Source organism: Leguminivora glycinivorella, chromosome 20 (assembly GCF_023078275.1).
Source record: "Leguminivora glycinivorella isolate SPB_JAAS2020 chromosome 20, LegGlyc_1.1, whole genome shotgun sequence".
NCBI lineage: Eukaryota > Metazoa > Arthropoda > Insecta > Lepidoptera > Tortricidae > Leguminivora > Leguminivora glycinivorella.
Window position 1 is genome coordinate 1,950,683 of NC_062990.1, and position 22,197 is coordinate 1,972,879.

The 22,197-nt window shown below is 35.5% G+C and overlaps 1 protein-coding gene and 2 long non-coding RNA genes across 3 annotated transcripts in view; 2 read left to right on the top strand and 1 right to left on the bottom strand.

Moving 5' to 3' along the window:
- Positions 1–22,197, top strand: part of LOC125236899 (ryanodine receptor) — a 302,209-nt gene that overhangs the window by 80,225 nt on the left and 199,787 nt on the right. The window contains exon 9 of the mRNA XM_048143817.1: positions 125–307. Within this exon, the coding sequence (XP_047999774.1) occupies positions 125–307 (183 nt within the window). The remainder of the gene's footprint in view (positions 1–124; positions 308–22,197) is intronic.
- LOC125237069 lies at positions 2,368–3,067 on the top strand. Its single transcript, XR_007178280.1, has 2 exons — positions 2,368–2,432; positions 2,891–3,067. It is a non-coding gene; the product is annotated as an uncharacterized LOC125237069 (long non-coding RNA).
- Positions 15,056–19,923, bottom strand: LOC125237068. The gene is made up of 4 exons (XR_007178279.1): positions 19,515–19,923; positions 19,242–19,357; positions 16,546–17,539; positions 15,056–15,715 (listed from the first exon to the last, which is right to left on the bottom strand). It is a non-coding gene; the product is annotated as an uncharacterized LOC125237068 (long non-coding RNA).

The window sequence follows — 22,197 nt, forward strand, 5'->3', positions numbered from 1 at the left end:
TCGTGATTCTGAGTACAATTGACCTAAAATTCCCTAAAACAATAAAAAAAAATATTGGCAAAAAAAAAAAAAAGAAATGCTCAGCTAAAGACATTTTTAAAATTTTATTCTTTTTTGTTCACAGCATAGTGGTATACGAAGGCGGTTCAGTGATGTCCCAAGCCCGGTCTCTCTGGCGCCTCGAGCTTGCTCGAACGAAATGGGCCGGTGGCTTCATCAACTGGCTACATCCTATGCGTATACGGCACATCACCACTGGCAGATACCTAGGAGTCAACGATCAAAATGAGCTGTATCTTATACAGAGGTATGTAAACATAATAAAATAGATATATGTTCTACAATTAGTTATTACTAAGGAAATAAGCTGGCCCGTACAAAATGGGCCGGTGGGTTCATCAACTGGCTACATCCTATGCGTATACGGCACATCACCACTGGCAGATACCTAGGAGTCAACGATCAAAATGAGCTGTATCTTATACAGAGGTATGTAAACAATTAAACATAATAAAATAGATATATGTTCTACAATTAGTTATTACTAAGGAAATAAGCTGGCCCGTACAAAATGGGCCGGTGGGTTCATCAACTGGCTACATCCTATGCGTATACGGCACATCACTACTGGCAGATACCTAGGAGTCAACGATCAAAATGAGCTGTATCTTATACAGAGGTATGTAAACATAATAAAATAGATATATGTTCTACAATTAGTTATTACTAAGGAAATAAGCTGGCCCGTACAAAATGGGCCGGTGGCTTCATCAACTGGCTACATCCTATGCGTATACGGCACATCACCACTGGCAGATACCTAGGAGTCAACGATCAAAATGAGCTGTATCTTATACAGAGGTAAGTTTAACATAATAAAATAGATATATGTTCTACAATTAGTTATTACTAAGGAAATAAGCTGGCCCGTACAAAATGGGCCGGTGTGTTCATCAACTGGCTACATCCTATGCGTATACGGCACATCACCACTGGCAGATACCTAGGAGTCAACGATCAAAATGAGCTGTATCTTATACAGAGGTAAGTTTAACATAATAAAATTGATATATGTTCTACAATTAGTTATTACTAAGGAAATAAGCTGGCCCGTACAAAATGGGCCGGTGGGTTCATCAACTGGCTACATCCTATGCGTATACGGCACATCACCACTGGCAGATACCTAGGAGTCAACGATCAAAATGAGCTGTATCTTATACAGAGGTAATTTTAACAGATTTTTTAAATAATCAAGTCTCTTGTCTCAATTTTTGAATGTCCTATTTTTAACCTCCGACGCAAAAGCGAGGACACTATAAGTGGACGGTGTTATGGAATAGCGAACTAAGCGCCAAAATCCGAAAAAAAAGTTATGAATGCAGTTCGGATATAAATGTGATAATCTATAGTATTGACTATTTCATTGTTGAAAAATCATGCTTACAGCCTTATTTTAAGGGGTAGAATCAAGCGACACGTTAAAATTTGTATGGCCCTGTGTACTAAGTCGTTACGTAAAAACGAATTGAACGCCAAATTTACTTTTACAAATTATAATAAGCGTTTATTCTAAATCGCAAAATCGAGTTAAACGCCATAAAGATGTTATTAATTCGTTTTGGTTTAAAGTTTTGATCATTTATAAACGCAATATCGATTTAACCGCCCTATTGGTGTCGTTTAATTCGTTGTTACATATTTGAAATTGCAGGATATTTCGCTTAATGAGAACTAAGTATCAAGAGGTTTTGTTATATCATAATATATTATGTGTGTAATCCTGGCTAGTGCTAATGAATTATTATTAGTTACAATGCCAATTTTGCCATATATGCTGATTTTTAAGACATTTAAAAAAAAAAGTTGATTGCAGAACAAAACTAAATTGTTAGACGGATTAGTCCTAATCATTGTGGAGGAAAACATTGCTGTTAATTTATTTACAATAGCACTATTTACTCAAATATATGGAATTTTATTTTATTCCAGTATTCACTTTACCTCTAAAAATTTGCATTAAAGAATCAAGCGACAAAATATGTCTCATAGTACGCTACGGCGAAATAAATTAACCTCATCGCAGTATTAGTTCAATAAAGAATCAAGCGGAAAAACGTTAATAACTTCGAAACTTGAATAGGTAAGGTGGATGTACTAGTGCTCGACGCGGTACTAGTACTCGTCACCCATGGTTTAAATAGCGATTAATAAGATAAGATTACCGTTACATTCATCGCAATTAGATTTATTAGATGAGAAATGTTTGTAGCCTTCACATTTCATACGCCATATTATAAAATATAGAAACTTTTTTCAATTAATGAATAATATATGTGATGACATTGTCATGAGCAATCAATCTCTCAATTTTGTTAGCGATTTGGTAAAGCTTTGCTCGTATTTGCTGACTTATTTGAAATACTTTCACGGTAAGTTGTGAACATATTCTATAATTGTGTTGGTGCTAGAATGTGCGGGAAGATATTTAAGTAATTAAATGTCGATTTCGTTCATTGTTACTGTGATAAACAAGCGTGTCATTTATTAGGACTGAAAACCGTCGCAAGTCTAAAACTCGACACGGCTGGCATTTATTGGGACTGTTACGTTATTTTCCAAGTCCCAATGTTTGTCGAGCCGTTTTTTCAGGATATCACGATTAAAGTAGCCAAAACGAATCGTTTACAGTTTCATATTATCAGCATATTTTTCTGTAAGTCACATTAACTTTACTGAAAAAAACAAATTACATGCACATAGACAGTTTTTTGTATATCTTTTACGGTTTTATTGATATGTTTTCTCGTTAAATGTAGTGAAATCTGTATAATTTCTTTGGGTAGTGCTTGACATGTCATTTTTCACAAAACTTTGGGTATATTTTCAGAAATGCCGCCTGATAAAGGTCAGTGGAAGAGATATTCTCAAGAAGACTTAGAAAAGGCCATAGAAGATGTGTTAAGGGGTTCGTCCATCGCCTCGGCAGCAAAGAAATTACATAAATGTAAATTACATATTTTATTACATAAATGTAACACGTAAAAAGTAAATGTTATCAACAGAATACGTTTTTTTATTAAATTATTTAATTTTGTAGTAAATTATAACCCAAAACACTTGTTTTTTACTGTTTTTCCTGAATCATACTTAGATGTCATCTATTAGGACTGCCAGCAAAAGCACCTGTCAGTTATTCGGACAAGCGTATTGACTTATGTTTTATTTAATTTTGAGATTTTTTTATATTATCACTGTATGAAACTAATTGCATTTAACAAAGTTAAAGGTCACATCTCCCAAAAAAGATGGATATGTTTTGTATAGATGGGTAAATTATCGTAATATCACGAAACACATAAATATTTTCCCTTAACCTGTCGAGCAGTGGTACATCCACCTTATGGTGTTATTTTTTTTATCAATTTAAATTATGAACACTGTTATAGGTTCAATGTCAAAATTAACTTTTTTGCTTTATAAATGAACTTACAACAACTGATTCAAATTTCAAATCTTTCTAGCTCATTTTCTCGATTTCAACTAACCGTCGCTTGATCGCTTATTCCATAACACTGTCCAAGTTTGACGTGTCTGTCTGTCTGTATGTCTATCTGTGTATGTGTCTGTCTGTGGCATCGTAGCTCCCGGACGGATGAACCGATTTCGATTTAGTTTTTTTTTGTTTGAAAGCTGAGTTAGTCGGGAGCGTTCTTAGCCATGTTTCACGCCACGTCTTTGCCTTTGGCTAGTCTGTGGTCAAGAGTAAGCCCATTTATAATAATAAAAAAAAAAATCGGTCCACTATGTCGGGGGTTTTTTCAAAATTTTAATTTTGTGGTTAGGTTATTCTTTACACATTCTAAACCTGCACATCTACTAACTAATTTCTACCAGTGGCACTATATTACTATTCATCTTATCATTAATAAAAAAAAAAACAATTTTTACAGTACCGTATTATGGATATTTGTAATTGAAACTTAGATATGGCATCATGCCCTGAAGAAATCTTTTGCTATAAAAACGACTTAAAAACTTACGATTAAGGACAGTAAAATATTATATTTTACTGTACTTTACTAAACTAAGTTCTTGAATATTATTAAAATAAGTTGTAATAATTATTTTTTGGCTTAATATGCCTAATATGTACATTATTATAAGAGTACATTTAGCTCTTTGTATGCACATACTGATAAGTAGCCTTTTACAAATAATCATAAAATCTTAGTATGTACACTCAGTACAGGCTTACTTATCCAATCATGTAAACAAACACTGCTGGAAAACATTATCTCAATTTTCTCTGGAATTACACATTAACCATCACTTAAAATGTTGTTATACACTAATTAAACTCACAAAGTATTGAAATCAATCAAAAAACCACTGAATAATATCATTTCTAGAACGATTTTCATCAATAATTGTAATTACGAACGGATGACATAAAAAAATCCTGACATTACGAAGTCTAGATATGAAATGAAATGAAATATTTATTTAACATAAAGATTTACAGACAATTAGTTCTATGGTCCCACACTAGGCGAAGCCTGTCCCGTGGAAACCAAGCAATTACGGATTAACAGGCCATGCGGCTTAGGTTTGAAACAATGCAAACAAAAAGTACCTATTCTAATTAATTTTAAAACTATTCTAGTTAATATTAAACTAGTATTAAACTATTTAACTTAAATTACATTGCAGTACCTATGTAACTACGCGTATGTGAAGTGCAGAAAGGGGAATGAATGTGTGTGTGTGTGTGTGTGTGTGTGTGTGTGTGTGTGTGTGTGTGTGTGTGTGTGTGTGTGCGTGTGCGTGTGCGTGCGAGCGTTGTATGTGTGTGAGTTTGTGTGTATGTTAATATGCATATATGTGTGTAAAAAGCGTCCAAGCCAAGATATTACGATATTACATGAAGTATTGATTCGGTTTTATCGTAATCCCAAGTTAACAGAAGAACTTGCAATTTCTTTTTAGCCTCTAGGACGGTGCAGCTTCCAATCTCAATATCTTTGACGAGTTGGTTGTAAATAAAAGGCAGAAGGAAGTTAGGGAATTGCTTAGCAAAAGTGGTTTTAACTGCAGCGGTGGGAACTTTAAAAATTCTCTTCGACAACATCTCCTCATACGACGAGAGGTTGATTGTGGTCTTATGTACGCGCAAGGCGGCCCGCAACAAGAACAACCCTCTAACGCTGAGGACCTGGGCGTCTCTGTACAAGTCCACAGTTGGATACCTGCGGGGTTTACGCAAGGACACCTTTAGGACAGCTCTTTGAGCCCTTTCAAGTATCAAAAGAGTTGTCTTTGCGATCCCTCCCCATACAAGAATACAGTAGTTTATGACAGATTGGCACAAGGCAAAATATACTGTTTTTAAGAGGTGTCCACTGGTAGCGTCTCGGAGTAGTTTCATTGTATAAATTAGTTTGCGAACTCGTGCTGCTGTGAGACATACATGCTTTTTGAAATTTAAGTTTTCGTCCAACACTACTCCGAGATACTTAATTGAGCTCGTTTTGTATACCTTGCCACAGCTACACATATGATCAGTGGAGCGACAATCATTATTATGTATTTTTAGATACGTAATTGAGGAAGGGGGCATAGATCGAGCGGTTTTGTGAAAACATATAAACTGAGTTTTTCCAGTATTTAAGGTTAGAAGGTTTTGACTCAACCATGCAGATATATTTCTGAGACCAGAAGTGGCTATATCGTGGACGTTTTCCCAAGACTGACCATGAAAAATTATAGCGGTGTCGTCTGCGTAGCACAGGATATTGCCACTTTTAAGGTGCACCGATGTTATATCGTTTATGTAAGCCAAAAAGAGGGTGGGACCAAGTATACTTCCCTGTGGGACTCCAAATGAAACCCGTTCTTTTTGGCTATGAAGTCTATTGATACTGACACACTGGTCCCTGTCGCTTAAGTAGCTCTGAAACCATTTAAGAGCACAACCTCGTATTCCGAGGGATTCCAACTTACGAAGCAAGATGGGAAGAGAGACCGTATCAAAAGCCTTGGCGAGGTCCAGGAAGACGCCGATACAGTTTTGGCCCTCATCCAAATGGGAGACGACCGTCTCAGTCAAACGTGTAACGGCGTCCTCCGTGGACCTCCCTTGCCTAAAACCGTATTGCTGATCAGAGATAAGATTATGTTTTTCTAGAAATTTTATTAATCTTTTATTAATTATACGTTCTAGTAACTTAGAGTAAGCTTGGAGAAGAGAAATGGGTCGGTAATTACTGGGTATATCCTTGGGTCCACCTTTATGGATTGGGATAACAGTAGCTGTTTTCCAATTTTGCGGAAACATACCCGTGGATATACTGAGATTAAAAATTGCAGCTAAAGGTTCAGATATGACGCTACCAATTTCCTTAAGGAGTCTATTATTTATACCATCCATTCCAGGGGAGCTAGTGGTGTCTAGGGCTTGAATGAGGCTGTAGACTTCATGTTGGTTAGTGCCCTCAATGAAAAAGGACGAGGATGGGCTGCGAGAAGAACTAATACTGAAATTTGAGGCAAGAGTTTCCTGGGTTACGTTTGTTTTGGATAAAATAGATCCCGCAAGACTTGAGCCCACAGTTGAAAAATATGCGTTACAGTAATCGAGAGATTCTTCTACAGATGACTTAGTTCTCAATAGATCGTCGGCTGAAGTCCTTTTTTTAGTTCTGTGAGTGATTCGCTTAATTGTATCCCAGAGTTTTTTAGGTGCATGTTTGTTTTGAGCTAACTCCTTATTATCGAATTCAAATTTTAACCTTCTAACAAGGCGGGTATAAAAGTTTCTGTACCGGGTGTAAATACGCCTTTTTAGTTCATTATTGGGGTCCTTTCGGTATTGTGCGTGTAATGCGTCTCTGTGCCTAGAACACTTGATGAGCCCGGGTGTCATCCAAGGGTGAATAGAGAACTTGGATCGGCTTACTTTGACGGTTTTCGAATATTTCGCTAAAGTGTTAGAAATGATGGTGGAGAATGAATTCACAGCGTTGTCTAGATTATTATCGTTCAGTATAGATGACCAGTCAACAGTTTGCAGTTCTGACTTTATAGATTCATAATCAATTATATTTTTCACACGGGTGGGTTTTTCTTTTAAATGAAATTCAACGGAAAGACCTGCCATAGTAATGTCGTGATCAGTTAAATCAGCCGTACAGATAATAGATTCAGTTTGGATATTAGCTGGTGTGAATAAGTGATCCAGGCATGTTTTTCCGTGGGTGGCTTTATCAATGCTAGGAAAGAGTCCATGTTCAGACAGAACATTTAAGTAATCCAAAACGTGGGAGTCAGAAGATGCTTCGCTCAGGATATCCAGATTAATATCACCGGCGAATACAAGGCAAGGTGAAGAGCCAATATCTTTAAGTATTGCGTCAAGTGACGAAATAAAACGGTCAGGATTTTTGAAGCTAGGGGATCTGTATGCAGCTATTACTTTAAAACAATTTGGGACCTCTACCATAATACAATTTGCCTCTTCGATGTCTAGCTCCGAAAAAAGTGGTGACCATTTATCCCTAACGTAGATCGCAACACCTCCCGATTTGTTTATATATTTTTTTGAGTAGAATGACGTATACCCTTGAATAACTCCCGGAACCGAATACTCATTCAACCAGCATTCACTCAAAACAATAACATCGAAGTCTATTTTCATCCTTTGTTGCATAATCGTGAAGTTAACAAAGTTTTTTTGGATGCTTCTAATGTTTAAACTTAATATTTTCATATTATATTTGGAAATTATATACGAACAATTTTCCAAAGTCGTTATATTGTGGCAACTGCTCGTAAAAGAATTATCAATATTGTTTAAAAGACTTAGGGTATCCAGGGGTATAAATTTGGGAAAAAAGTTTTTTTACATAACAGGATGGTTAATATTGCCACTTTTAAAAATAGATTTAATTTGCTTACACCGTTTGAAAATTGTGCGATAGTGTTAGTATTAATTTTGGTTTTTATAATAAAATTCAGCAAGCTATGTTGTGAAAAAGTGTGTAAGTAAGTGTGTTGGTGATTTGAGTGTAGCGCAGTATAGGTGTTTAACGTAAAAAACAAATAATTATAAAACTGTAGGTTATACAAAAATGAGAGACTATTTACAAGGAAAGCCAATTTGAGTAGTGACCGGTAAGTAATGTCATAGAAAAGCCAGTTAGGATGAGTCGGGGTGCGGTGGATTTGCCGTGCGGAGGAGGCCGTTGAGGTCGTCATCACAGTTGATTCGTATGGCGGGGCTACCAGCATTTGCGTCTTTCTTTCTAATGAATATGGTTCCGTGATTGACCCAGCAGTATTTATATCCATGGTCGGACGCGAATGTTCTAGCGTTACGAAATAACCGCCGACCCTCGGCGGTGAGTCTTTCATTCACGTAGACCGTACGATCGGACCCCAGGACACCTACTATATCTTTGCTTTTTACGGAGCGGCGGGCCCTCGCCTGTTTCAAAAACTCGTCCCGTTTAACTCGCCGAGTGAAAGATACTACTAAAGGGCGTCGCAGGGGGGTTTCGTTATCCTGGTCATCAATATTTTGGGGTCTAAGTTTAGGCCCTACCCTTGTCACGTAGCTGAGGTCCGAATCGTGTAGTTCAACGCCAATCTTCACGGCTGCGGTCATAGCTAAATGATAGGGATTTTCACCCGGGGTCTCTTCAAGGCCAGAGATCTCTAACTCATTCCTCAGGTGGCTCTGAGCTTCGGTTGTTATTCTTTGTTGCATGCTAGCGATGGTGGCCTTGAGAAGCGCATTTTCCTTTTCCAGAGTATCTAGCGAGCTAATCCGCTGCTCGTAACTCGCCAGCTTTGAGTTTAGTTCGTCTAGACGGGTTGTTAAGTCTACTCGCAGTCCCGCAATGGTCTCATGGAGTCGGCTCATTTCCGAAGAAAGAGATTGAAGAGGGTCCATAGGCGTGACAACGTCGTCATCAGCAGGGGTCACAGTCTGGGGGATCTTTTTTCGTTGCGTAATGTTGTCCGTCATTGGTCGGACTGGAGTATGTGTGTTGTCCCCACCCTTTCTCGTCCTAGCTGCACAATTGGGACAGATCCATGATTTAATTTCGTCTGTTTTTAATAACTTCTCGGCTTTGACACATGCCGCGTGAAACGTATTCTTACATGTTTTTGAAGTACATGTCACCGCCGCTTCTCCTTTTAAGATGTTTTGGTGGCAACCGCAACACTGCATGATTCCCGTACCAAGCGCTCAAACGACAGTATAGCGACAGCTATCACGCTCCCGGCGCGATCGTGGTACAGGGGGGAGTCGCACAAACCAAAGAGTATAATAATAGTATTATAAAAAGAGAGCCATCTCTCGACCAAACGTGGACGCACGTTGATGCAAGCGCCCCAAGCGTGTTTTTGCTATACTAAATCTTATGTATGTGTGCACGCACACATGTTTACCTATAATTATTACATTCCGGGCTCTCGTAGTCACCAACAATGAGATGTATTTATTTTTTATTTTATTGACTACAATAATATCATCGCGTTTTTATTTCGTATAATATTGTTGCAGACAATAAAATGTAAAAACAAAACATCTCATTATAGGTGACTACACAGTCAAGGGGCAGTCATGAAAAAGTAAAAAAAAATCAATATGTGCCGATTGATGTTCAATTTATTGTTTGATCACATATTATAATGTTTACACAAGCAAGCCTGACCAGAAATACATGACTAGGCACCTTGTTGCGGAATTTCATAAAAACTATTTTCTTCATAGGTATTATGCTGAATTGTCACCGCATGCATCACAATAACAGCGTCGGTCATAGTCATTTCTGGTCAGGATTTAAATTATTATTGTATTACATGACAGGGTAAAATAATTAACAATAAGTGTGCTAATAGTAAATAAATCACTAATACAAGAGGAAATTGGCCCGAAACCTGTCGCAGCAGTCTCACGAAATTTTAACGTCTATAATAAAGACTGTACACGATAAAATCTGGCCAAACATAATATGGCAAATCTTTTAATAGAAAGTGAATTTTCAAGCAGGACCGTTTCCATATAATTTGTGGATATCAACCTACAAATTAAAGATATAAACATACCATAACGTTAGTTGGTCTATGAATTTTAGCAGTGTATATCTCATGGTACCAGTATTTTTTGTCCACTGTCTTCTGGCAGTCTTTACAAAACTTTCAAAGATTTTTTAATGTTCAATAATATTAGCCAAAATATAACTGATGACATACCTACTGATTCCACAATAGTAAACATTTTTCTGATTGTAATAAGATTAAGTAAGTTCTGAGGTTTTCTAACTTTGCTGAGTTCGACTTTTTGACACTTTTTGGCTTTCCCATATAAAAACAACTTTCAGTGCTTGGAGTAGAAAGTCTTCCTGACTCCTAAATGTCGAAATGAGTTACAATAACTATTTTTTTGGTATGATGACATTCTAATGCGTGTAAAACAGCTTTTAAAAATATAACTACAATTGTGAAAAGTGGGATAGGAAGCCTGTGAAGATTGTCAAAAAACGCTGGACAAAAAAATTGAAATGTACTTTGCACTATATTCGGCGAAACTCACACATACTCATGCATCACGACGAAAAGCTACTATTATTACATAGTTTAAGATATACTGGTTAATAAAAGTACAAACATTACTTCAAAATGTGGATTCGGTGAAAAAATATTCCATATTATGCATGGCCGGATTTTATCGTGTACAGTCTTTACAAGAGGAGCTCTACGCCAAAACCGAAATAAAAATGGCAAGTAATGCAAGCACATTAACTTCTTTTTATAGTCATCTCAGTCCTCGTGTTATGTGTACAAATTTTTGTACAAATTCAAAATTAATTTTGAACTTTTATTGAGTAACAAAATAAGGCCTTAGGAGGACAAAAGTAAATGACATTTTGCATAACCAAATATTGTTAAAAACATAGTTTTTGAGGTACAGAAATTTAAATATACTTATTTTCATTAAAACTTAACGAGCCTTCACAATTATTTCAATGTTATCATTGATAAATAGAATGATTGATGATTAAACCAATCGACGACGTTTGAAGAACGGCGTTGTTCATGTAGTCTGGGAGAAGACTTCTTGACTTGTCTTTTCCGAGGCCACGGGGACAAAGCCGTCCTTCAAACAACGGAAATTAGTTTAAAAACATAGTTACTCGCGAGTCCCGTTTGCAATTTTAAGTATTAATATTAATATAAATAATTATTTCTTATTTTTATGAATATTGTAATAAATTTGAGCACTTTTTTTAATAGGATCGTCGTTCTCTGTATATGTTTGCTTCCTCGACAAAATTCTATTTACAGAGCGACACCAACTATGTATTAATACATTATTAGTAGTTTTAGTGAAAAAATGTTTAAATGAATCATGATGCTCTCCACAATTCGAAGGAAAGGCGACAAAAGAATCTGTTAAATTCATTATATTTTCTTTTATATTATTTTTACTCAAAATTGTTTTTAAATACAGTAAGTGCTGGACAAAATGCATCATACACTGATAATATAAAATAAACTTTCTATTGTAATTTCTTTACCCTTAAACTTAATATCACAGTTGTATTGGAAAACTTTTAGCTAATTTCATGGCTTATAATATACAGATAATAACATATCAATGATCGTACAATTAATTTTTTACATGAGTATAATTAATATAAATATCAGTACTTTAGGCTCTGGACAAATTTGATCATACAGTAATTAAAATACGAATGAAATGCAATGTAGTAGTGTGTATGGCTTTCATCTGCTTTAGATATCGCTGATTGTCTCGGAGGAACATTTTCTGTTAGAAACTGAAGGTATTTATCTAACCCAAGCTTTTTCCTGTGTGCCTACTAAAGTAGGCAAAGTGGGTATAATTCAGAATGACATTTGATATTTTCTTTATTTTTCCAAAAACTTCCTTAAATTTTGGCATGGATTGATTACATGAGATTATGTTAGCCATTCAAGCTATTCATTCCTATTAATCATAACAAACGCATGAGATATACATACTGGTATTATTTTTCAGCCATCGCCCGTCTGAATATATATGATGTGTTTAATAAAGATGACTGAAAGAAAATACTAGAATGTCTATTTCATGCGTTCGTTGTGATTCATAGGATTAAGAAGCTTCAATGGCTAACATAGTGTCATGTTATCAATCCTAGCCAAAATTTAAGGAAGTTTTTGGAAAAACAAAGAAAATATCCAATGTTATTCTGAATTATACCCACTTTGCCTACTTTAGTAGGCACACACAGGAAAAAGCTTGGGTTGGATAAATACCTTCAGTTTGTAACTGAAAATGTTCCTATGAGACAAGCAGCAACATCTAAAGCAGATGAAAGCCATACACACTTGTACATTGCATTTCATTCGTATTTTAATTACTATTACTATTTTATTGTATGATCAAATTTGTTCAGAGCCAAAAGTACTAATATTTATACCCATGTTAAACAATAATTGTACAATCATTGATATGATATTGTCTGTATGTTGTACGCCATGAAATTAGCTAAAAGTTTTCCAACACAACTGTGATGTTAAGTTTAAAGCCCCATTTAGATGGTACGAGTTTCTCGCCTCGAACGTACGATTATCGAAGTACGAGAAAAAATATCGTATCATGTAAACTATGCGTACGATATCGCTCGGGAGGAGGCGATAATCGCCTCACCTTTGATGTTTGTATGTCTCCGTGTAAACAAAACACGTATGCGAGAATCGTATACGAGTTTATGCGCTACAGTCGAAATTAATTCTCTTTATCTAGAAACAGAAACCATGGTATTTTTATATTTACAGCTAACTCTCAGTAACAGCTAAAGCCAAAAATAAATTAGGGTTATCATTATCAATATTATATAGTGAATGCTATCATTTAAAATAAATCTTATCTATATTTTATGTTCAATAATATCCTAAACCTAATAGCAAGTATCGCAACCAAGATTTTATTAACTAGGTAACGCTACGGTCGAATTCATTATTTTCCCTATTATATAATTATTATTTAGACCGTCATAAATATTTTATAGTGTTTTTAATATTATTGGGTACTATTCCTCTTAAATTCAAATAAATCCAAAGTAAATTATATCCAACATTATAAAAAAGCATGTAATATATGTGTTTATAATTAATTAATTAGCAACTAAGCACGCAAGTTGACAGGCAAAACTCGCATGAAAATCGGTTCGCTCCAATTCGTGCGATAATCGCACGTTCGAGAAGAAATGTCATACGAGAACCGGTTTAGACGAGTCGAGAAATGTTATGGAAATATTTCCCGAAAATTCAACTCTCCGTCTAAACTATTTCGCCTGGCGATAATCGCCTGGCGAGTATCGCATACGATACTCGTATGCGAGTTTTTATTTCTCGCACCAATGTAAACGTTTTCGTACGATAATCGCCAGGCGATTATCGCATACGATAATGTCATACGAGTTTCTCGACCAAAACGGGCGAGAAACTCGTACCATCTAAATGGGGCTTAAGGGTAAAAAAATTATGATAGAAAGTTTATTTTATATGTCGGTGTATGATGCATTTTGTCCAGCACTGTATGTGACTGTTATGTCCTGTATTTCTCTAAAACTATTGTATAATGCATCCGATGGATAGCAAAGCCAAATCTTGTTGGTATATTCTCTAGCCTGCATGAGAGTACCTTTTCCATTTTTGTTTGCGAGCAAAGAGTTTCGACATAGAGAACATTGTGTTTTTTTTTTTAAACATTTAGTTAGGACCCAGCCACAAACATATTGCGCCTGCGTAGACGAATTGGCATTGTTTGTCGACTCTGATGTTAATGATTCCATAAGTTTTTCGTTTATTTGCATATCGTTCTGTTTTTTTAAACTTTCTTTTTTTATTTTCGTCTAAAAAAAAATCTAAAGTTTGCAAGTATGAATTGAAATCTTCTTCGCAATTCGCGTTGATTGCCTGTTGGGAACTAAAGTTATTTAACCCTTAATTTGGCAAAGTCCGGTGGGACGGACAGGTGATAATAAAAAATATTTCGCTTTTTAGGTAGAATTTTATTTAATTTAACATATGGAAAGAGACTCTTTTATGATACATGCTTTGTATAAAAATACTATTTGACCACTGTCTACACTCGTTTGACAGTTACTCGTCAAGATGGCACCGCATCAGAAGTCAACTGTTTTTAGCAAAATATTTATGCGTTTTTCTTTTGGTTTTTGTAAGAACAGGGTATTTCTGTTGTATAAATAATAAAATATATTACATAATAGTTGCAAGTGGTTATGTTTTCAATTTATTTCTCAATATCTAATACTCATAATCATCATCTAAACAAGTTGTCCGCCGCACCGGACAGTGCCAAATATATACTAAATACGATTTGTCCGCCGTGGCGGACTATGCCAATGTTACGGTGACACGTATTGTAACAAATTATTATATTGTTTTGTTTATTATTTTGATTTTCTTGTTTTGGTGGCCTGCTTTTATGCTTAGATTTTTTATTTAATCCAACAGCGTGTGGTGCTGGACCAAGCAGTTAAAATTTTGGCACTTTTAGGTATACGTAGTGCGCGGATATTGTGAATGTTACATGTCGCGCGAGGGGCAATAAACATTAATGAAAACCGGGTAGATCAAAATTTATAATTTCTTTGTCTGCCCCGAACATTGATATAATTAATTTCGGGTAGTTTTGTGTTGTTTACATCTTCGACGACATTTTGCTGGGACATCACTGTCACATCAGTCTGTCGTAATCACGGCCTGTGTAATCTGGCCAAAAAGTCGGAAAAAAGTTAAAATTATGATATTTGACTATAAATATGTGTCAGTTTGATTTTCATACAAAATTATTATATTTGTTAATTTTTAAAATAAATATATGTTAAGAAATACTTGTTTATTTTAAATGACCGTATGTTTGGCAGTGTCCGCCTCAGCGGACATATTAATTTATCCCAATATTTGGCAGAGTCCGCTGTGGCGGACATATTTTTTTTCCAAAACTAATAAATCTAGATTTTTTTTAAATATTTTTCGGACGCTTTAAAAACACCTGTAATTCAATATATTAAGTAAAATCGGAAAATTTATGTCACCAGAGTCTCTGCCAAATTAAGGGTTAAGAGCAGAGATTTAAATGAACCTTCAAAAGTAGTGCATGTTGGCGAATTGTTTCGTACTCCCAAGCTTCTAATATTTCCAAAAAAGTTTTCAACCGGGTCCTGATTAAAATTTCTTGTTAACATGCTATCTAGAGAATATTTTTGGCTAAGAATTTTCCAGATGGCTTGCATTCCCTCGATAGTTTTAATTAAATTTTTTGTACTAGGAATATTTGTTTCGACGAGTCTAATTTTGTTTCCTATCTTCTTTTTTGATAAAAATTTAGCATTTTTAAAAAAAGTTATTGCCTTTCGCCACAGTTCATGGTGCTCTGATGTTTTGCGCACAGCTCCTCTATATAATTTGCCATTTGGCACATGAAATGTACCAGCATTCAAGCTAACGAATAGCTTATCAATCAAGAGAACAGGATTTATTAACTGTCGACATTCCTCGGGCAAGAGTCCTCTGGCAACGAAATGGTCTGTTGTTGTAGCCACGCTATGACTAAAAATCTGGGCAGCCATCTTCACTCTCATCTTTTTGAAGGCTTAGTTTGTGAAGGCTCCTGAAAATAGACAAGGAACAAAATTAATACATTAGTGCTAAAATAATATTACATTTCAGCAAGAACACTCTGATATGTACACTACTAGTGAGGTAAGTGAGGTCATAGAAAAGGAACCCTCTCAGGAAAATGTAAAAAACCTAGTGTAAAATATTTTGTTTCGAATTAAATAACAACTGTTGAATTGCATTAACAATATAAATAATTATCCCTGAAAAACCGACATACAATACAGGTCGCGCTAATTTCTAAAAATCCCATACACCTGCGATAGATTTTACATCAATTGCTGTTAAGAAACGGGCTCTGTGTGTTTGATACGCGATTGACATGACATAGTTTTGACACTTACTTAGTGTGAGTTAATTGTAAAGCCCGTTTCTCAACAGCAATCGAAGTTAACATATATCGCAGGTGTATGGTTTTTTTAGAAAAAATACGAATTTAACAAATCTAACTTTGCCATTCTGTTTCCTATAATGGACCTAAATATATGCCGAAGTTAACGGAATTCAATAAAAACACACAATTTTTTTATAAATTTTGCAATACAAAAATGGTTTAAAAAAATTTTTACATTGTTAAAGATATTTTTTTTTGTGTTTGATTCTGTTTTTCTACTGAATGTTATGTTTTTTGAAGATTTTTCCTTATTTGAACTTGAAGTTATATTCATAAATAGTGCAACAAAATAATATGCCTTCCATACAAAATGGATATATCAATGCTGATATATATCCGATATACTATATCATAAATATCCGATACTTTGATATTTATTATAAATATCGAATATTTTCGAACCCTGGTAATTATGAATGCTGACTTACCTAAGCTCTCCGCGTGTTTTATCGGCTTCATAAAGCTGTTCGAAGAACTCTCATTTTATAATTTTATCATTTTGGCTTGAATCTTTATACTGTATATCTTTGTTTAACAGATTATTTCGTAATCCTTTGATAAGATGGGGGACATCGTAAAGTGGAATAATTTTGGCTCCTTCGACTTCGAAACATTCCTCCCGCCATTGTTTTCCTGCCTTTATATACATTTCTCTAGTGTCTTTAACGAGACTGTTTATAGCGCTCACGTTCGTTGCCCCTTGATCACACACCGTGCATATCACTTTAAGGCCAGTTTTGTGTATAGCCTTCTTTTATAATCGCCTTTACTTTAATTCAATCGTTTTCAGACTTTGTGTGAAATAGTATGCCAGAGGTTGTTTGAAATTCTTTTTTATACCTTTTACCATGAAAACCATGGCATGGTTGGCGATTTTTAATTTATCATCGTGGCTTACAAAACCTTTCAGTTCATCTGTTCCAGGGTTATATTGAACATGAGGTGTCAGTGACATTTCATCGAACATTAAAGTGCACAATCGGTCTTCTTCAATGAGCTCATCAACAGTTTCTTTTAATTTTTCAAAAATGCAATTGTTAATACCTGGCAATATTTTTATGTCGCACAAGTTTTTCAATGATTTTGCTGATGATAATTTAAAATATTTATACAATAAATTATAGCATTTAGGGCTTTTCTTGAAAATGGATAGCGCCAATACTTTTTCTTCCATGTTATATCTTCTTCCTTTTGGTTTTTTTGATGCTTGGCGTTATTGCATGCCCGTAAAAATGCGGCATGATCGGCTCATATTTTTTGTAAATCTTGCCATATCGTCAGATCTATGTAACAGGTTAGAAACCGTGGCGAGTCTTGCTTTTTTATGTCCTGCCTGTTTCACTGACTTCCTCAACTTGTTCTTTAAACTTCTGATGTCCTTTTGTGCAGATTTACTTTCCTTGTGCAGGAACTGTGATAAACCTGCAGTTATAAATAAGAATTAGGAAAAAATTACTTGTTATCAAAATTAATAATTCAATGACATATGGACAGGCAGACATGATGAAACTATATGGGTTCCGTTTTGTACATTTTTGCTACGAACCCATAATATATGACGACCGATCTGGTGCGTAATGACCCTAAGGCCGTTATCACAGTATCCGACCCGATATCGGATGTCGGATGGATTTCAGTAGAAAAAACCCAATATGGCGCCTGTAATTAATGTATAGGATATCGGTCCGACATTCAATATCGGATCGGATAATGTAATAATTTTTAAGAAAAAAAAAACCGCCGCCTTTGGGGTTCTGGTGATTGATATACATATTGGTACCAAATTTCAGCTTTCTAGTGCTAACGGTTACTGAGATTATCCGCGGACGGACGGACGGACGGACGGACGGACGGACGGACAGACAGACACGGCGAAACTATAAGGGTTCCTAGTTGACTACGGAACCCTAAAAACATTATTTTGTTATAAAATCGTTATTTTTTGTATGAAAAGGAGCAACGATTTTTGCAGAAACGATTAACACGGAAATGATATACGATTTGCCCTAGTCGCTAGGAGCAAGAAGAAGTATTGCATAGATTTCATCGAGGAAACCGGCCCCTTCCCCTTCTCTTTGTGGGGAGTAGTCACGTGCGATTTCATGACTATTGGGGTAAATCGGATCAGTTTGACCCAAGGAACAATTTTGCCAAGCAGCGTCGCCACAGGCAAAAGTGCAAAGTCGCTGGCCTTACTTATCCTACTGGTCACCAAACACAAATATGGCAAAGGGAAAATGAGCATAGTTTGAAAATTATAAGTTCTAGCTAACAAAGACAATATTGTAGGGAATTTTATAGAGAATATACTTCTTTTAGACGTTATTATTGTAGCTTTTACGGTTTTCATGGAAATATAAAAAAACTGAAAACAGGGATACAAAAGTGGGGGAAAGAGGGGAAACATTGACAGCTCGGCGTGTTTCTACTTCTATTTTTTCTTATAACCCTATAAGCTACATACATGCCCTATAAGCTACATAAATTTCATGCTTTCTGCCAGACGGGACTGGTTAAGAACTCGTACTAAATCGCATATCAAACACACAGAGCCCGTTTCTTAACCGCAATTGATGTAACATCTATTGCAGGTGTATGGGATTTTTCAAAAAAAAGTTACGAAATAAAAAAAACTAACCATGCTATTCTGTTTCCTATAATGGACCTAACCACAGATATAAACCATAGATCAAGCAAACGTATCTACTTAGCGTGTCAAATGAACTCAGTGAAATCCACTGAGTTGTCCGTCTTTACTCGCAGCTTGCAGCTTTCGGGCGTCAATTTTTGTAAGTTGAAGTCAACCAAAACATAAAAAATGCCTTGTTACGTGATATTCAATTGCAACAACACAAAAATTATGAACAATCAAGAGCCTGAGACATATTCAAAATTACAGGCAAGAATCAACTTCAGTACAAAATTTGACACGCTCGGCCCCTATACAAATATATGAATTTGTTTCTTCTATCTAAATTAAGTTCTGTGGACCTAACTATATGCCGAAGTTAACGGAATTCAATAAAAATATGGTGTATAATTATTTACCCACCTTCAAAATTCACACATGCCACCGGGCATGCTACTTTTTGCTCTGGTGTAATGTAAAGTGATGGTCACAAACCTTTTTATATATCTTCCAAGGGTCAGTCTCCTTCAGTTTCTATCCAGCAATTGACAGCCAAATAGCAAATAACTCGACTTTTCTTTCCGGATGAGGAATACCGTGCATGGGTGCACCTGCAACATATGTGGTGGTAAACCGTCTTGTTTAATCTTATAAGAAAAATTATAAATATCCAAAACGCATAGGCCAAGTGTATGCACCACAACGCAATAAATATGAAGAAATAATTACCACGCAAATGGAAAATGTATCAAAAACTACTTTACTTACCCAAATCCGCACAGCTGAAAATGCAATACCGTTTATTTCTGCCGGGTTCACTCATTTTTAACAAGAAATTAACAAAATCACAATTTCGAATTTGAATTGAAAAAAAAAAATGGAACATTTAATTTTTATTTAATAAAGTGATAAAAAAGACATCAAAAATAATAAACTAATAAATAAATAATAAAATAATAAACCAAGTAAATTAACCTAAAAAAAATATGACTTTTGTAACGCCATTTTTCCAAACGTTTCGTTTTACGGTGGGCATATTCGGACATTGTTTGTAATAAGTAATAAATGTTAATAATGATAATTCTAAAATACTGATATTTAACTTCTCAGTAAAAAAATAATTTTTCAATAAAAATCTTTGTTACAAAATAACATTAAATGTTCTGTGCTTGAAATGGAATATTTCGTATAGAAACTTTTAGAAACGTATTTTAGTGACCCCGCCATCTAGTAGCTATAGTTGAAAGTACCAACTTAAGAAATTTTGGTACCAAAACTTACACGATGTAGCCACTTTCTATGCAAAAAGGGGCCTCTTCTAAGTTTCCTGCCCCTGGCACAAACCGGGCAGCGCGCACGGATGACTCACCGCGCCAGCGAGCGAAGCTAGCAGTATCTACCGGCGTGGTTGAAGAAATATTAAAACACAGATTTTGTCCTTAAATTACAGGTTTACCGTCTGATTTAACACTTAAAACACAGAGTACACACCGTTAACTGTAAGTTGTGATATTTTTGTAAGTAAAAGACTCGTATAAGTAATTTTAAATTAATGACATAGACAGATACGTAAACGATGCTTGTCTCGCGCCGGCCGCGCGCGGGGGGATGACCCCGCGCGCGGGGGGAGATTGTTTATGAGTCGCAATGTTGGGATGACAACTTATCGTTATGAACGATCGATATAACGTTAGAGTTTGTATAGCTTGGAAAAAATGCGTTGATATTAACTACAATAATTTATCAGATTTTTAACCGACTTCTTGACGTAGAAGGAGGAGGTTCTGTATTCAGTTTCGTATTTATGTTTTATGAACTTATGTTCATCGATGACTCCGAGAGCCACGATCCGATTTTAATCATGTTTCTGAAGAAAGTCTTTTTCACAGGATTATTGCAAATGTGACGAAAAATAATAAAATTTTGGTTTTAACATAGATATTGTGTGACGTAAAATTGAAAATCCTCTGATGACGTCAGCAGCGAAATTATCGTTAATACATCATTTTATCGACACATCCAATCCCTAGTAATTGTCTTTTACCATATTTGACCTTTCGTTTGTTTACTGTATTGGACAAGTAAGGCTGAACTGACTTTAAGGTGCAGCGGTTCAAATCCCGACTGGGGGCAAATGTAACTGATCCATTTTTCCATGTTTTACAATGTTTGCCTTATTAAATAGAGTGTCCACCGGTTATGTATGGTAGGCGTGTTCAGTGGCTACATGTAGAACTCAACATCATACTGTAATAATGGAAAAAATCTAGTGTTATTCGTCATTATGACAAGTATTTTATTGAAACAAACCAAACAAGCTACTCACAAATCATAATCAGCACAGGATTCGTCATATTCAAATTACAAGTAGAAAATCCGCAACACGCAAAAATTTACATACCCATTGAAAGCCCCTTCACATGTACTTAAACCCCAACCTGTTCTCTGCCCGGCCCAAAAGTCCCAAAAATTCGAGCCGTATTGCCTCGCTGAATGGCTAAGGATATTTGCTGGACCAAGAAAGATCCAGCCCTGGGATCACAGCCCTTTTTCCTCAGCCGACGCCCTATCTCCCTATAACAAGTTTCTTGGCCTCGGCACACCACAGTCCAGCCGTCTCGACAGCAATCGGAACAAAAAAATGCAAAGCAAAAAATGCAGCAATGGAAAAAGTGGATTAGTTACAAGTTACAATTGCCCCCCAGTCGAGATTTTCCCCGCTGTACCTTATTTGGATGCTGATAAGCAACAATGTGTCAACCCACACGCCAACCATTTTGAGAAAATGGCGTCTAAAGATTTTTTCTCATTTTTTTGTGTTTCTCTTTAAAAACATTGTTTTTATATAGATTGTTGTATTTTTCAGCTATAATACGTTCAGTAGTAGTGATTATTGTAGCTTAATTTCAAAACAAACTTCAATTTGACGAAATAATGCCTTTTTCTTTTATTGCGAATTGTTCGACGACGTCAAACTTTTTCAAGACTGTGTTATGATACTTAACCCACTTTTGCTAATTGTTTAAAAATATCTATGAGTCTTAAATAAACATGTTAAAGCACATAAATTGTTGTTGTAAAATACTCTACCTATGCATATTTTTAACTTTATAAGTGTTAAGTAACATATCAGTCATGGTCACTTATGTTATTAGGTATGTAGGAATCAATACATTATTTATTAATCAAACCTTTTAATGATTTTTCTACTCCCGAACTGTTATTCGTCATTTACAGGATTGTGCGTATCGAAAAAACTGAAAACGCATTGTTTGGTTCTGTAATCATGGCAACGCATTGCATTAACTTTGGGCAGCTGAGCTGACAGTACAAACCTTTGCAATACAGGAAACAGTGTGAATTTCGCGAGAATTATTAAAAAAAAAACTATTAAAAACTAAGTGCATGGTCGTTGTAAAAGTATTGTATGCAATGGTGTTTAACTGACTCC